The sequence below is a fragment of the Myotis yumanensis genome, unplaced genomic scaffold (genome assembly GCF_028538775.1).
Source record: "Myotis yumanensis isolate MYYU_CA2020_CCGP unplaced genomic scaffold, mMyoYum1.0.hap1 SCAF_20, whole genome shotgun sequence".
In the NCBI taxonomy this organism is placed as follows: Eukaryota; Metazoa; Chordata; class Mammalia; order Chiroptera; family Vespertilionidae; genus Myotis; species Myotis yumanensis.
The window spans coordinates 7,205,240-7,221,258 of NW_027223771.1; the positions used below are offsets into that span (position 1 = coordinate 7,205,240).

General features: G+C 62.9%; 1 protein-coding gene across 5 annotated transcripts in view; it reads right to left on the bottom strand.

Moving 5' to 3' along the window:
• Positions 1 to 12,824, bottom strand: part of NTRK3 (neurotrophic receptor tyrosine kinase 3) — a 215,084-nt gene extending 202,260 nt beyond the window's left edge. For 3 of the 5 annotated variants that reach the window (XR_011469144.1, XM_070400435.1, XM_070400434.1), the window contains exons 1-2: positions 12,333 to 12,824; positions 11,955 to 12,217 (exon numbers count right to left, since the gene is read on the bottom strand). Coding sequence is in view for 4 of the 5 variants with exons in the window: in XM_070400435.1 (XP_070256536.1) it covers positions 11,955 to 12,202 (248 nt within the window). In the remaining variant the exon portion in view is untranslated. The remainder of the gene's footprint in view (positions 1 to 11,954; positions 12,218 to 12,332) is intronic. The other 2 variants (XM_070400437.1, XM_070400436.1) reach the window with 1 other exon arrangement.
• Between the last annotated feature and the right edge of the window lie 3,195 nt (positions 12,825 to 16,019).

Sequence of the window (16,019 nt, forward strand, 5' to 3'; positions counted from 1 at the left end):
CGGCCTGCGGCCAGGACTGGGGAGGGAGAGGAGGGGGAGGCGGACGCAGGAGGGGTGACCGGTCACTTCCAGGGAGACAGGAAAGGACCCTGGACCAGAGTCAGGGAGGGAGGAGGCCACGCTTCCCCCACGCGGCTCCCCAGGCCCAGGGCACTGCTCTCAGGGCGCTCGCTGTCCCTGCCAGGCCCAGCAGGCCCACAACTGGCGGGCAGGGCAGGGGCCTGGGCCTGGCCTGCAGCACCCCGTGGAGCCAGTCACCTGGGCATGAGCCTGTCTCCGACTCCTCTACCCCCACTGCTCCTGTGCCTTGCGGGCATGGCTCAGTGGTTGAGTATTGACCTAGGAACCAGGAGGTCACCGTTCGATGGTTCGATTCCCAGTCAGAGCTCATGCCCGGGTTGTGGGCTCCATCCCCAGTCGGGGGCCTGCAGGAGGCAGCCGATCCATGATTCTCTCTCATCATTGATGTTTCTCTCTCTCTCTCTCCCTTCCTCTCTCTGAAATCAATTTTTTTTAAAAGCTTCCATTAGAAAAAGTTACAAAATAAGTAAAATAAATCCTGCCCCTGCTTCTCCTGAGGCAGCCTCAGCGTAGGTCCTGTGTGCAGTGCCGCCACCCGGCTTGCCTGTGAGCCCAAAAGGGAGGCCCTGCCTCTCCCTCTCTCAGCTGGTGTCCCAGGACCCAGGGCGGTGCCAGCACCTGGCCAGCGACCCGGGCAAGGGTGAGAGGCCTCGCTGCTCCTCTCCAGGCCCAGCCAGTGCCTCTGCTCATCCTGCCCAATACTCCAGCTGCTGGGATGGGCCTCGCCAGGCAGGGAGGCCGGCGGCCAGACACCTGGCACCCACAGCCCAGGTCCAGATGCCGCTCAGCAGCCACCGTGGGCTGAACACACCGCTCGCCAGGCCCCGCTAGCTGTCTGCTCCGCACTTGGAAGACAGTCCTTTGCAAAATGAGACACGGGGGCCTCCCCTTCAGCACCTGCCCCAGGAACGGGAGCCAGACGTCCCCAAAGGACAGCAGGGAGAGCTCCGGCCAAGGCCCCTGCCCTGGAAGTCAGGCATGCTTCCACCGGCCCCTTCCGGCCAGGGGCTGAGGGCCCTGCCACCCCTCCACTGCCCCTCCCTCGCAGCCCCTCAGGGAATACACTACACCCTCCCTGTGCCCTGCCCCTCCCAGTCCGCATGCTATTCCCCATGTGGCGTCTTGGCACCTCATTGGTTAGGATGACTGCCACTCAAGGGTGGCAGGGCCTTGGAAACCCAATCTGGAGCAAGGCTGGCCCTGATACCAGCCTGAGCCTGAGCCTGAGCCTGAGCCAGCGCATCTGCCCAGACTCCCGGTCTCAGGTGGTTAACGAAGAGGCTGCATGAGATGGGGAGCCAGAGACACCCCAACTGCAGCCTCAGGTCCACACCTCCACGGAGAGGGGCCCCCCTCTTTTCTGGGCTGCAGTTTCTGTGCAAGGAAGGCTGGAAGCTCTGCAGGCAGATCTCACTATCCCCACTTCCCACGGATCCCCACAGGCAACAAGCACATTGAGCGAAGGCTGTGAAGCGAAGGTGGGCACTCGGGTCCCGGCCGGAGGAGCCCTCCCAGTCAGCCAGCCAACCGGCCCATTTCCCGGATGAACACACTGAGGTCCAGAGGTCCAGAGCCTCTTGGCTGAGACCACCTGAGAGATGAGAGACAAAGTGCCTCACAAAGAGCAGCATCCCAGGATGCACCACGGGTCTGGCTGTTGGAGGCGGGATTGGGTGGCTACAGTAAAGTCAGTTGCTTGCATGGGTGTGTTCTGCAGTTATGACCTCAGCCACTGGTCCAGGCAACAAACATCCCAGCGGCCACCATCAATCACACTAAGCCCTCAGGGAATCATCTCTAGCCACTAGCATCTGAAGGAAAGAGAAATTTGATTGACAGAGCCTCTGAAGCCAATATCCCCTGACAGATTCAGTGTCATGTGCCCCAACAATACCCAACAAAGCCCGCCACCCCGCCACCCCACCCCCACGTCTGCATGCACTGCTGTTCTCCATTCCGGCCACTGGGGGTCACTGCTGCCCCCAATGAACGGGAACCATAGAGTGTTTACTGGGGAGGGAAGTGAGCCCATCGGGCCAACAGGATCCCACAAATATCTCCTGCGCTGTGTCCTAACTTCATCCTTCTTCAGGAAGGAAACAGATGGCCAACCATGGAGTGTCCATCACCTTCCGGACACTTTCCACACATCATGTCATTCAATCCCTGCAGCAACATCTCCCAATAACAACATGCTTTTCAGTGAAGAAAGTGAGACCAGAGAAACCAAGCAACTGACTCAATGTTCAGAAAAACCAGCAAGGAGCAGGACAAGGACTGGAACCCAAGTTTGATGCCAAATCCCATGACGTTTTGCTGCGCTGTGGCCTCCCTTGAGATAGCAGGCTCTGTGCTATGGCTCTGGTGAAATCAAGTTGGTCTGCGGTGGCCTTCAGAGAGGCTGGCGTCTGGGAAGCAACCACCTGCTGCTCAAAGGCCCAATCACAGTGGGACAGGCCACACAGCACCTCCCTCCCTGCAGAAGGCATGGTCTAGTGCCCTCTTGTGGCTGAATACAGAACTGCAATGAATGGGCGTGGGAGGCTTAGGGGAGGATGGATGAGACCTAGAGGTGAGCGCTTCCCACTGGATTCCTACACCCCCTTCCCCGGCTGGTCCTGCAGCCCCATCTGTAGCTGCTAGGCTTGGTCAGTCACAGCAGCCAGAAGGGAATCAGCTAGTGAATGGCGACCAGGGTGACAGCAGTAGAACCACGTGGACAACATCTGTAAGGGGCAGGTGCTACCGAGTTATCCTGCACCGAGATGCCTGGCATCCAAACCCCCAGGGCAGAGAGTGGGGAAGATGGGCAGCAGGCAGGTCTGCCCGGGACCCTCTGCCGCTTGGGACCCAATGATCTATCAGTGGGAGCCATAACTATCTCCCTGTTCTTCCAGCTGACATGAGTCTTTGCTCCTTTGCCGCCTCTTTCAAATACACACCATCTCGGCCCTTCTGTTGATCCCCTCAGCTTTGGCTCAGGTGCTAGCTCTCTTGGCATAACTGCCCCTAATCCATTCTTCAAGGACCCAGAAATGGCACTGCCATCGCCTCTGAGAGACGCCCGCCATGGCCCTTGCCACTCTGGCCTCCGTGCACCCACGCAGGCCAGGCACCTCCCCCGGTCTCACTGAACTCTGGGAGGATGGACACAGCCCGCCTGACTCTTCAGATGAAGAAACTGAGGCTCAGAGAAGCTAAGCCACTTGCTTAAACTCACACAGGGGCGGAGCCAGGATTTAAACCGAAGGCTGTGTGGCCAAAGAAACCACTATTACTCCCACGACACTGAGCGCGTACGTTCTCATCCAAAGCTTACAATAAGCCTCTATGATTCTTTCTCCATTTTTCAGGTGAGGAAGCTGGGGAACAGGAAAAGCAGCCAGCGCAGAGTCCCAGTGCATAAGGAGGACAACTGTGATCTGAGTTTGATGTAGCAATTGCCAACAGGCAAGGTCATACACGCAAATGACCTCTGGCTCAGCAGGAGGGAAACGTCAGCTGCGTCCCTGCAGTTTAGGGTGCCTGTCACCACCCTCAAAAAAGTACCAGAAACAGGTAGGTGGGGAAAGACTGACCACAACCAACAGGGTCACGCCCACAGCCCGGGGTCCCGCAGCTATGGGTCACCCCTCAGGACAGAATTGAGGGCCCCGCCCTCTAAGCTCAACCCCACACAAAGGCAGCAGGCCCCACCTCCGAGGCTGGTAACAGCTAGTAGAACTAGGGCGGCTCATTCGGGAACCACTAGGGCACGAACCAAGTCAACACCCGGAAGTGACTGGGAAGAGCCGCAGGACCCGCAGAGGAAGCAGGTGTGCGTAAGCGGCCAAGCCGGGCCTTGAACTGGCTTGCAGGCACTGTCATGCCCGTCACAGCATCTCTGGGAGCAGAGATGGGGTCTGGGGAGGTTAGGAGACAGCACTATACTCTCAGGTCTGGGAAATACCAGGACCTGGAGTTTACCGAACAGCGACTCGGTATCTAATCATTCCCACTTGGCATGGGGGAAGGGGACAGGAGCGGTGAGAGACGTCCCCACCCTGGGCCAGGATATCCAATGTGGCCTGCAGCATGTAAACAGAGCCCGCTTCTTCCAGGACACTGACCCCACAGTGCAACCCTTGGTCCACGTCTCTGTGTCCCCATCAGGACTGGTCCTCCTGGGCGGGAACTCTGGCCCAGTCAACCCACTCCATTACCCACGGCCACACCCTGATCCCTCCGCGCTGCCGAGACAGGAGGTGGGAAGAGAGCGCTCCAGGCCGCCTCCTAGGAGGCTCCTGTCTGGGAGACTCAGACCCTGGGCTGCAGATGCTGAGGCAGGGCCCGCCGGGAGCGCTGACCCTCTGCTCAGCTGGCCCCGGGAGAGGCTCTGATAGCCGGGCCACCTGCACACACCTCACCAGGATGGTGTGACACCCCGGCTCCAGCTGGCAAGCCAGCCGCTCTCGTGCGCAGCGCTGCCCTCTGGTGGCCGCCGGGGGTCTGGACCGCCTTGGCAGGCAAGGAGCCAAAGGCTTAGGGCTTGTTTACAAGACCTCAGAGGTGATGCGCGCCCAGCAGAACGCACTTGTGCGTGCACACGGCGCAGTTTACAGTGGAGGCAGCGGATCAGCGCTGCGAGTCTAAGCTCACTTTCCTCTTTCTCGCTCTTAGCAGGAGCGGAGCACTCCTTTCCCGCCTCTGGGAGAACACCATCCCTCAGCGCTGGAGCAGAAGCTGGGTAGGGGCAGGACCCACGCCCCCCAGTGCGGGTCTGCCTCCTGCCAGAGCTCCCTCCACCCCTCCTGGGCCGCAGGTCTCCCTTCCGTAAAACTGGGTTTGGCTCCAATCATTTCTGAGCCCCTTTCCAAATCTGGTGATTTCTGCTTCAATGTCTTACCCTCTTCCTCACTCAGACACTCCCAGACGTCCAGCAATGGGCACAACCGACATGGGCCCAGGCGCATGTCACCGCACTGATCTGACAGTGCCCTGCAGCCATTCAGACCCCACCCCCCAGAAGGGGAAACTGAGGCCAGGGAGGTTCCATGGCCTGGCGAGCCCACTCACCCCGCCAAGCAGCATCCAAAATGGGGTGAGCCCACTAATGCCTGCCCTGTTTGCTGGGTCCTCGGCTCTCTCCACGGGGACAGCTCACTCCCATGATGAGAGCTGGCGGCTTCCATGAGCAAGCGGGGAGGGGGAGGGGAAGAGATGGGGCCGAGGGGAGGAAAAGCCACTCAACGGAGGAGGAGGCGAGAGAAGGGCCTGGAGAATTACAACTGGCCCTTCAGCACTTCACACACGCTCCTGCTCTGCACCGGAGGCAGCCCCGTACCCCAAACTCTACCTGGAGAAGCCACCCGGCCCCCCGCTCTCCCGTCCGCCTCTCCCTGCCTGCCACGGTCGGTCAGGGACACCACGCTGCTGACCGCACCCCGCGTGGAGCTGGCCGGGACCCAGCGCCAGCCTCTTGCATCCCCACAGCCTCCGCTGGCACCTGGTCTCCTGTGGGCCTGCCCTGCCCTCCGAGGCCAGGATGCCACGGTTGGTCACGGAGGCCTGGGAAGAGCCTTGGCCGAGACAGGCCTTGGGGGAGGCGACTGTCGGGAACACGCCAGGAGGAGCGCCCAGAGCCTCCCCACGGCCGGGAGCCCGGCTGGGTCTGCCGGCCAGCTCAGCTTGGCCAACACCTTACCCATCATTATAGCGTCTGCCTCCCCCTCCAACCTCAGCCAGGCAGCTCTCACCTAGGGGACTGAATGTCACCCACTGGCCCTTCCTGCACACCCTTTTAATTTACTAAGACAGCGCGGCGGTCGTGTATCTGTGAATGTGTGTGTGTGTGTGTACACCACTATACGTGACTGTGCACGAGGACATACAGCTTCACGTTAAACGTCAGACTACTCTGCCGTTCACCGGCTGCATGAAATAAGGCAAACTCCATCTCTGGACTCGGTGTCCCTGTCTGTAAAATGGGGCTAATAACAGTACTTCTCTCATGGGGTTGGTGTGACGCCATAATGAGGCATGACCGCTAAAGCGCCTGGAACGGCGTCTGGAACAGAGCAAGTGCGCACAGAGGCAGGTTATTACCAGTGACCGTGCGCTGCCGGCTTCCCCTTTGCGGCATGACACACGCCCGACCTTCAGGGCACTGCTGGGAGGTGGCTGTGACCGCCCTCACCTTACAGGTCAGGACCGGGGTCCCCAGGAGGAAGGGGTGTGTAAAGCTGGGAGGAGCTGCTGGGGAAACCACTGTTGGTCCGGGGAAGGAATCCTGAGTCTCCCACCACCCAGCCCCCAGGAAACTTTGGACGGGACGACCCAGGTGGGGACAGTGTGGGGGTGGGAGCAGAGGGGAGGCTAGAGAGAGAGGCCGGGCGCCCAGCCCGCAGACTCCAGCCCTGATGTGAGCAGCGCTCCGAGGCGGCCCTCGCCCAGTGGATTTCTAATTGGCTGGGCTGCCAGCCGCGCATAGTTGCTGCCTCTGGGGACCCTGGATTTGGAAACATCGCCCCAGAGGGAGACACAGTCGTGGGCGAGGCACTGGCTTTGACAGAGAGCCCAGAACGGGCACCAGAGCAGAGTAGGAGAGGGCAGCGCCCACCCCTGGGAAACGAGGTCTTCTAGCTCGTGGGGGGGGGGGGGGCCAAAAAAGCCCCGCCCCTCTCTGGCTTTCTGGGCCTCTCCTGGGACACAGAACTGCAGCAGTCCCTCCAGCTCTGCATCCTAGCGAGCCCGCATTCGGGGTAGGCAGAAATGTGGGGACCCCCATTCCACTCCAGCCCCACCGGAGCCCTCGCTCTTGCTGACCAATCACGGACGAGGGGCCACCCACCTGCCCGGGCCCTGACATCCATGGGTACCAGGGTGGAGGTGGGGAAGGCTCAGGGGGTGACGATGACCTGCCCTGATGGCTCCCTGGCCACCACCTCCACTCCGGCCACGCCGTCCCCAAAGCCCTCGCAGGGGCTCTTCCCAGAAGGCTGCCCTCGGGAGAAAGGACTTTCTGGGTAACACCATCTCCCTTCCTCCCGAGCAGCAGGGTGTCCTGCCAGAGAGAGGGTGGAGGGGACAGGCCAGAGAAGCCCTAAGGAGGGGGAGCCCCGAGACCCTTCTCGGTCTTTCCGTTTGTGGCCACGCAACTCAGGCACTGGGACTGGGATGCTGGGCTTTGTTCTGTTTGGCATCAGTAACATGGGACTGCTCATCCCGCCCACGGACCTCCAGTAGCTGTCGCAAGTCAACTCAAGGACCGTAAGCTGGGGAGCATGGTAGGCATGAACGCTGGGTGGGCACGGGGATGACGAATCTGCTACGCAGGGGCCAAAGGCAGGGTCCTGAGCAGATGGGCAGACCGGCTGCGAGAACTGGCCTGGCCCCTGGGGACTAGGGGGCCTCAGGAACCGACTGGGAGCAGAGGTCCGCTGTGCCACCCAGCCTGAGCCCCCTCACGTCACCTGCTCCCCCTCCCAACTCATCAACACCCTGGAAACAGAGCCGGGGGGAGCCAGGGGGAGCCAGGGCCTCCGGGCTGGCCTCTCCCATCGCCACCCATCTCCCTCTCAAGCTCAGACCTTCCCAGCACACAGCGGCACCAAGCTCTTTGATTATGTATTCCTCGGCAATGAAACATTTATCTCACAACCCCAAAGCACTCATATTTATTAAATCATGGCGTGTGTATCTGCAGTCCATACGTTAAATATTGAACATCCCTCCTCCTAGGCAGGGATGATGTGAAAGAGAAGTTCTGGCACTTTCTTCTCACGCCCAGCCACTGGCTGAGGCTCGTCAGACACCCAGCCCTGAGCTCAGGGGGAATGGGGAGCCGGGAAGCTGGGGTCCATGAACGTCCCGGCTCAGAAGGGCTAGTCGTCTCCTGGGGCTCACACAGGTTACGTGAGTGGAGCCAGCGGTGCTGTGTCCCATCCCTTCCCCAAATCCTACTCTGCCACCGCCCACTGGAGGCCCGAGGGGTCCCGGAACAAGGCATTCAACGGAGCACAGGCAGCTGGGAGATGCCACAGCACTGCCAGGGGGCCATCGCCGGGAGGGCCACACACACCCCACGAGCCAGCGGGGTGGGGCCGGTCCATCCCTACAGGCAGGGCAGGTGGAGAGTGTGCCAGGGGACAGCCCCAGGCCCCTCCCTTCTTCACAGCCACTCAGGCAGGCGGGAGGGCAGCAGGCGCCTTGCAGGGCCCTGAGCGCCTCCAGGCGGCTCACAGCACTCAGCCTCGGGTCCGGATGGTGGTTCTGCCCCAAGCTGTCACGTGCTCGGGCCCCTGGTGCCGCTGGGCTGAGCCCTGAGCCCTCGGGAGACTGACCTTAGCTCTCAGGGTCCAGGACTCTGGCTCCAGGGAGGCCTCTCCCAGGGAGGCCTGGGGCCCACCCAATCGGGCCTCCAGGCAACATCCCAGGGCCTCTGGGGTCCACGCTCCCCAACTTCCATCCTGAAGTCCCGCTTTCCCCGGGCGGTATCCCCGCCCCCTTCTAAAGCTCTCCTCAAAGGCCCCCCAGCCCCCACGTCAGCCTCCCTCCCTCAGGCCCCAATCCTGGCCCCAATCCTGGGGCTCCTGACTAAGGCCCCACAATGCCGTCTGCGTCCCAGGTCTCAGTGGTAACCGTCAAGGCTGGCTGTGCCCTAGGTCCCTGGAGAGGCTGAGGGTCCGGGCGCCTGTACTCCGAAGGACCCTCCACCCAACCAGGGGATGGCCCGCGGGGAGGGCGGCCAACACCAGGGACGCTGCAGTGGCTGGCGGGGAGGCCCCGAGGGTGACCACTAGCACCAGCCAAGAGCCCATGCTCTTCAGGAGCCCAGAAGCCAACCCCAAGAACACCCAGCCCAGCGGCGCCATCTTCTCCCCCCATCTCCCTTCTAGCGGTCTAAGGGTGCGCCATTCCCACCCAGCTCCCAGCAGGCCTGGCCCAAGAGAGGGCCCAGACAGCCACCTCCCAGCCACCACCCTCCTGCCTTTGTGACGTCAGGGCCTGGCTGGGCGCGGCTGCGCGTGGACCCTTCTAGGTAAGGTCACCGTGTGTCAGAGCTCCCCTGGCACAGGGACCGGCCTCCTCAACACCCAGAGGCCAGAAGGGAGCTGCCGGGCTCTGGGAGGGGCAGAGGTGCGACCCACACTCTGCCCTGATGCCTGGCAGCTGATTTCCTTCTGATACTCATGGGGGGGGGGGGGGGTGCTCCCCATCAGAGGAGTCTCCAATGGGTACACAGGAGCCACACCACACTCCCCCGAGAGGAGGGACCACAGCCCCAAGATCAGGAGGGTAGAGCATGGAGGGCACCCCCTGGTGACACCCAGAGCCCAGGCAGATGGAAGGCTGGGAGACCCCTGTTTCTTTATCTCTGGCAGCACCAGGCTCCTCTCCAGCAAGGCCCCTTCCCTGCCCAGAGGGCTCTCTCTGCCCTAATCCCCACCTTCCAGCTGCTCCCAAGGGCAGCTCCACAGAGTGGGGTGCCAGGCTCCAGGGCTGGGCAGACAGAGGGCTGAGCCTGGCTCCCCATGGGGCTGGGTGCCCCAGGGAAAGTCACTGGGCTGCCCTGAGCCTCACTCCCCCGGGGGTGGAGCAGGGATGGGGACATCGGCTTCCCAGGGTCTGCGTGCTCCCCTCCCTCTCCGCCTCCTCCGCCTCTGGGCCTGAAGGCAGGGCCCTTCCCGGCTTCAGTCAATACCAGCCATAGACATAACAGGGCACTGGGGAGGAGAGGGGTGGGGCAGGGGCCTCTGACCCACGACCTCTGACCTTCCCCCACCCGCCTCTGAGAACCCAGCTCCCTGGCTCTTAGGTGTCGGGTGGGTTTAGGGAAAGGAGTCCTGACTGACTGCCAGAGTCCTAGCCCTGAAACTAGGATGGGGACACAGACAGAGGGGCTTCCAATCCCTCCCGCCCCGTCCCCCCAGATGCCCTCTGGGTCCTCCTGTGGCAAAGGGGACGAGAGGCTGCCATCACCAGCCTTCCCAGCTTCCCCACCTCGGACCCTCTGCCTAGAAAGACCACGTGAACTCTCCCCACCGAACTGCGTCCCCAGCCTCATCTTCAGAGCAGCGACAGCTCTATGTGGCTCTCAGGCGCCTACGCGACGGTGGCCGCCCACTGACTTCCCACAGACACACACAGCCGTGGAGCAGGGAACCAGCCGCATGAGCGCCCGGGCTCCCAGGGACCCCCTCCCTGGGCACCTGGGGCCCCTTGGCCCCCACAACCCCCTGGAAATCCCTAGGTTCAGCCTGAGCCCTGGGACCCATTCCCAAGCTTCCCCAGCTCCACACACACACAGCCCTGAGCGTGCACGTCCAACTCCGTGTTTCCAACCATCTCACTCAGACCCTCCTGCCTCCCTGGGAAGCTGAGTGCCTGGCCTGCAGGATGGGAGAGGGCAGTTGGGTCCGGTCTGTTTTTCCTGCCCCCCCCCACTCCCCCGCTGTTTATCATGTCCTCTCCAGCCAGCCCTGGCACTGAAGGTGGTGAGGGGCTGAACAGCTCAGCCAAGATATGGGTCAGGCTTGTCTCCTGGGCCAAGAGTGGGGAACGTCTCCTGGGCTGCACACTCCCCTCGAATTGCTGGCTGCGAGAACGCTAGCAGAGACTCCATTAGCCGAGAGGGCTGGCGGGCTTGGGAGAGAGAGGGCTGCTATTCCTCCTGGCTTTGCAGCCCCATCACGCTGGGGCTTGGGCACAGGGAGGGCTGGCGCCAGGGAGAGCAGCGCCAACGGCAGATTCGTCACCCCCCCCCCCCTCAGCCAGTCCCCCAAACGCCTTCTCAGACTCCAGTACGAACCCTTCCCAGCATCCCACCCACTTCACCAGTCCCCAAGGGGTGGGACCTTGGGAGGAGACAGGCCAGAGCTCCCTCCTGAACCATCCGAGCGCCATCCCCACCCTTCTCTGGTGGCCAGAAGGGAGGGGGTCACCTGGCCGAGGTCAGGGGAAGAAAAGATGGGCAGGCTCCCTGAACCCCAAGTTCTTTCTCCCTGCCCAGGCTTCCGGCCCCTTCCCTGCCAAGGAAAAATAACCAGAAAAGAACAGGCCACCACAGGTCTCACTTATGGGGGGCAGAACCACGCAAACAAAGGTCAGAGTTCAATTTTCCAAATAAACACATCTGCACAATCATATCAGAACCGCCGGCTGCAAAACAGGCAAGCCCTCGCTTGCCTTCACCATCCTGACTCCCAGTTCCCGAGCTGCTCTCCAAGCCCAACAGGGCGATCTGTGGGCGCCCAGATGCAGAGGAGGGGAAGGGGGGAGGGGTCTGGGAAATGCCCAAAATGGGGTTGGGGAGGACAGGCAGAAGGCAGGCAAGGGTGGGAGTCCATGACGACCCGGCCCTGTCCAAAGTCTCCCCCATCCCCAGCAGCCAGCTCTCAACTTGTTTACTTGTCAGCGTGTTTTGCTCTTTCCAAAAGGAAACAGTTAAACATCTTGGCCGGATGGCCGGCAGTCCCTGTCACCTTCCCTTCAGGCTCAGCGCCGCTGTCCCTGCCACCACCGCCACCGCTGCCAGGGACTCGAACCTCCTGTACTTTATTCTACTTGAGCGTGGCCAAACTGTTGCTATTTAGTGGGGGGAGAGAACCCAATTGGCACCCTGGAAACCAGCCGCAGCGGGTGGGAGCGGGGCGGGCTGCCCCCCATCCTCCCTGGCGGGGGTCTTCTCCCGGGAGGCGCACACGCACCGCGGACCAGCCTGGACAGGGCCAGTCACCTGCATACGCAGCCCGGAGCATCTCCGAGCCAGAGCGAGCCTGAAGCGCGCTGGGGGCGGCGGGCGCAGGGCCGGCCCCAGCCTTGGGCGGCCGAGCTACGGAGCGAGAGGGAGCCGCCGGCGGCAGGGAGGCAGCCGGGAGCGGAGCCTGACTTACATGGAAGTGATGTTCCTGGAGATGTCCGTGATGTTGATGCTGGCGTTCCCGGTGCTGTTCCCCGAATCCTGCCCTTCCAGGAGGGGGAAGAGGTTCCCATCGTCCGGCCGCCGGCAATTGATCTCCGTCTTGCTGCAGACACAATTCGCCGGGCACGCCAGCACGGAGCCCACATAGTCCAGCCAGACGCTGCCCAGCAAGAAAATCCGCCAGAAACTACACTTGGCTGGGCAAAGAGAGACATCCATCTCCGACCGCTGCTTCTAAAAGAGAGGAGGAGGAGAGGAGAGGGGGTTGGGGTGGGGGCAGTGGGGAGAGCTGGGTGGGGGGGTAGGAAACAAAGACGGCGAGGGAGGGGGGAGGGGAGGGGGCCTCTGCCTTTGAAACGCCGTGCGATCAGATGCAAAATCCTTCAGCGTCTGAAACCATCGCGCCGCCGCCACCGCTACTGCCGCCGCCGCCGGGTGGGAGCCGCGGGGAGCGCCTAGTGGCTCGGTCTGCCTGGCATGGTGGCCGGCTGGGCGCTCGCCGCTCTCCGGGTCCGGGGGCTCGGGAAGCGAGCCGCGCTCGCCGACTCCGAGACTTTGCAGGGTTGCAACAGACGGTGGGGAGGCAAAAAAAAAAAAAAAGGAACCGGAAAAAAAATGGTGCTAAAGTCACCAAGTCCCACCTACTGGGCAGAATTAAAACGGACACACCTGCAAGATACACACACTCACACACTCACACAGACACAGCACCCGGCCCGGGGAAGGGGAAGGAGGAGGAGGAGGAGGAGGAGGAGGAGGATGCCGCGAGCTGCCGCAGCCCCGCGGAGGGTTCGCCGCGCCTGCAGAAATGTGCAAGTGCTCCGAGCCTGACGAAACGCACGGGTTCTCGGAGCGTCTTCCTCGGCGCCCTCCCTCTCCCCTCCCTCCTCCCCTCCCCTCCCCACTCGCAGCCTCCTCCCCCGCCCCCCGCCCGGGCTGGGAGCGGCAGGAGAGCGGAATCTCCCCCTCCCTCCCTCTCCCCGCCCGTCCTCTCCCCTCCTCCCTCCCCACCCACCCACCCACTCGCCGGCTCGCGTCCGCACCGCCACCCGCAGCCGCGCGCCCGCTCCACGCCTCGCGGCCCGGCGCCCGCTCGGCGCAGCCCCGGGGGCCCGAGGCGAAGGGGAAAAGTTGCAGTTGGGATGGCGAGGGTCTGGCCGGGGGAGGAGGAGTTGGCCAGCTGGCTGCGCGATGCGGAAAGGCGCGCTCCTTTCCACTTTTTGGCCCTCGCGCTGCCCGGTTTCGCTGCAATCCCGACCGCGGGAGGAAGGGACGTGAACGCGGCCGAGGTGACCGGGGAGCGCTCCGGAGCCTGGGTGGGGGGCACAGGCTCGCTGGCCGCGACAGGGCGAGCGGGAGCGCAGAGGATGCCCGGGAGAGGCGCCCGGAGCCGGGAGGAGGGCTGCGGACGCGTGGTCCTCCGGCTCAATGACACTCCTTTCCGGGATCGAGAGGCGGGAGCGGGGTCGGCTGGGAGGGGGCGGCGGGGCACGCCCCGTGGGTGCCTCCGTGGCCCCTGCGCCTGTGGGCGGCGGGGTGTGCCTTCGGCCTTGGGCGGGCGGGGAACGAGCGCAGAAAGGGCCTCCCGAGAGCCCAGGTGGCCCGGGCGAGGGGTGGCGGGGAAATTGAGATGCAAGGGGCATCGCTGCCAGCGCCAGGCCAGCCCTGTCGGAGGCCGGCTTCTGGGCTGAGCTCTCCGCTGGGGCGCGCGGCTCTGGCTGCGGGGTGAGGGGCGGGCGGGCTGCTTTCTCCGGATTCGGGGCGGGGGTGCAGCACCTCCTTCCTCCCCTCCCACCCAAGCACCCCTTCCTGGTAGGGGCGCAAAGCAGGTGCAGCCGACCTCTGACTGGAGCTCAGGTCCCCACGGGAGAGGAAGGAGGGGTCCCTACTTTCTGTCTCGATCGGGATTTGATTTGATTTTTTTTTTTAAATAAAACGTCAACATGCCGAGGGTGAGAGCTGTTTGCTGAGAAAGCCGGAGCGTTGGCGGGGGAAGGAGAAGAAAGGGTTAGGGAGCCCCGGCAGGCAGACACACAGCATTCATTCACGGGAGAAGAAAGCCGCTCGGGCGAGGGCAGGCGAGGAAAGAAGACCCGGAATTCACTGCTTTCAGCCTCTGAAAGGTCCTCCCGCCCCCTGCGGATTCCGATGCAGGTCATGCAACTTGCAGGCGGGATGGGGGAGGGGGCGCGCGGTGCCGCCCGCCCAGGCCAACCACAGCCAGGCCTGGCGCCTGCGAGTGGCACTGTCGCCTGCGTGAACTTGGGGGGAAAGGAAAGGAAGAGAACGTGCCTATAAAAGGCAGTTTCCCGGCCCCCCTTGCATTCTGCCTTCCCCTGGCCCCATGAGACTTCTCCCCCAGTTGCCAGTATGGCCTGGTCCCCACGCTGGCGTGTTGCCCTCCCACCAGCAGGAGGGGACAGAGAGTGGAGCCCTCCTCAGACTCTCAAACCAGTTCCTACTGGCCCTGGGCCAGTCCAATCCCCAGTCCACTGGGCATCTCCTTGCCATTGCCAGGGCCACGCTGGGGCTGGCTCTGGATTACCTGAGAGTCAGGGAAACTGAGGCACAGCCAGGCTCTAGCTCGGCCCTCAGGAGGTGGCAGGTGGCAGCTGGGACACACGGGGACCCTCTCAGGCCACTCCAGGAAGGTGCCAAGAGGCAGGGAAGGCCACGTGGACTTGGCCCAGCATCGGGTCTCCAGCCTGGATGCCCAGCACACTGCTTTTTGAAAGTGAAAAGTGACTTTTAACATTCCCAGCAGAGAAAGGGAGGTGTCCGTAACTCAGAACCAATAAAGCCTTTAAACCCCCTTGGGAGAGGAGACAGCAGAACAACACAGGCTGTGCAGCAAGGGGCCTGGTGGCACAAGACGGCGCTCACCCTGACAGTGAAACGGGACGGAGAGGGGATGTTGCTGATGCTGGAGCCGGGAGCCTGAGCAGGAAGTGGCAGCTGACAGGGAGGGGGGCCCTCGTTAAAGGAGAGGATGGCCTGGGCACGGGCAGGCGGGGCACGGAGGCCTTCTGGGCCTCGGCTTCCATGTCTGTAAAGTGACAGTGAGGCCCTCTCTGCCCAGCAGCACCCCCGTCCAGAAAGCCTGTTAGAAACTCTGCATCCGGGCCCCACCCGGCCCCACCAACCCAGAAGGCCCGTGTCAGCACCCTCCCCAGGTGCCTCGTGGCCGTGCTGCAGTCGGAGAGGTACTGGGATGGCGCCCAAAGTCAATCCCCCGCAGCTGAACAGTCCCTGGTTCCCCAGGGACCTGGGCGAGGGACGCTGCTGAGAAGAGAGGAGGCACCCGTGGTGTGAAGTCTCAGAACACTGAGCAGTGAGGCTGGAATAAACTGGGCGCTGCGACACCAGGACTTTGTGAAAAGCAGGCCCATGGGTGTCACTGCCCGCGCAAGGTGCTCGCCTGCCCCGGACACGCACCTCTGAGAGGCCAGGCTGAGTGAAGACGCAAGGGAACGAACGTCTCCCGCATAGACACCCCTTTCCTGGTCAGCAGGGGTCGGGGTAACTTGTCTCCTTGAAAAGAATGCCCTGGTGGCCCCCAGAGACCTACATCATCGCAATGCCCATCACTGGGTCCGTGGCCAGGCATGGGGAGCAGACACCCACCCATGAAGAGGGACAGTCAAGCCCCGAGGTGGTCCCAAGGAGCAAGGAAATCCACCCACAGGAGGCCCAGCTCCGGAGCCTGACTCAGGTCCCAAGATCTCAGACACACACCTGCCAGAGGTAGAGGTGCTGGGGGTGGGGTGGTCAGGGCCCCTCCTCTCGCTGAGCGATCCTGCCTGCTGGGCGTGTCTGGGGGGCTGGGGCCCTCCCAGTGACGCTGCCAGGTGAGCCTGATCTTACTCACCCCGAATGACAGATTGATAGAGGCTCCGGGCTAAGAAGGACTCCCAAGGTCAAAGACCTACCACCCCACTTGCTGCAGGCACCCCTCACCAGCACCCCAAGCTCACAGCCCGGGCTCCCACTCTGTCCCCACACAGGCCCACTCCCTGGTCGCCCTCAGTCTGAAAGA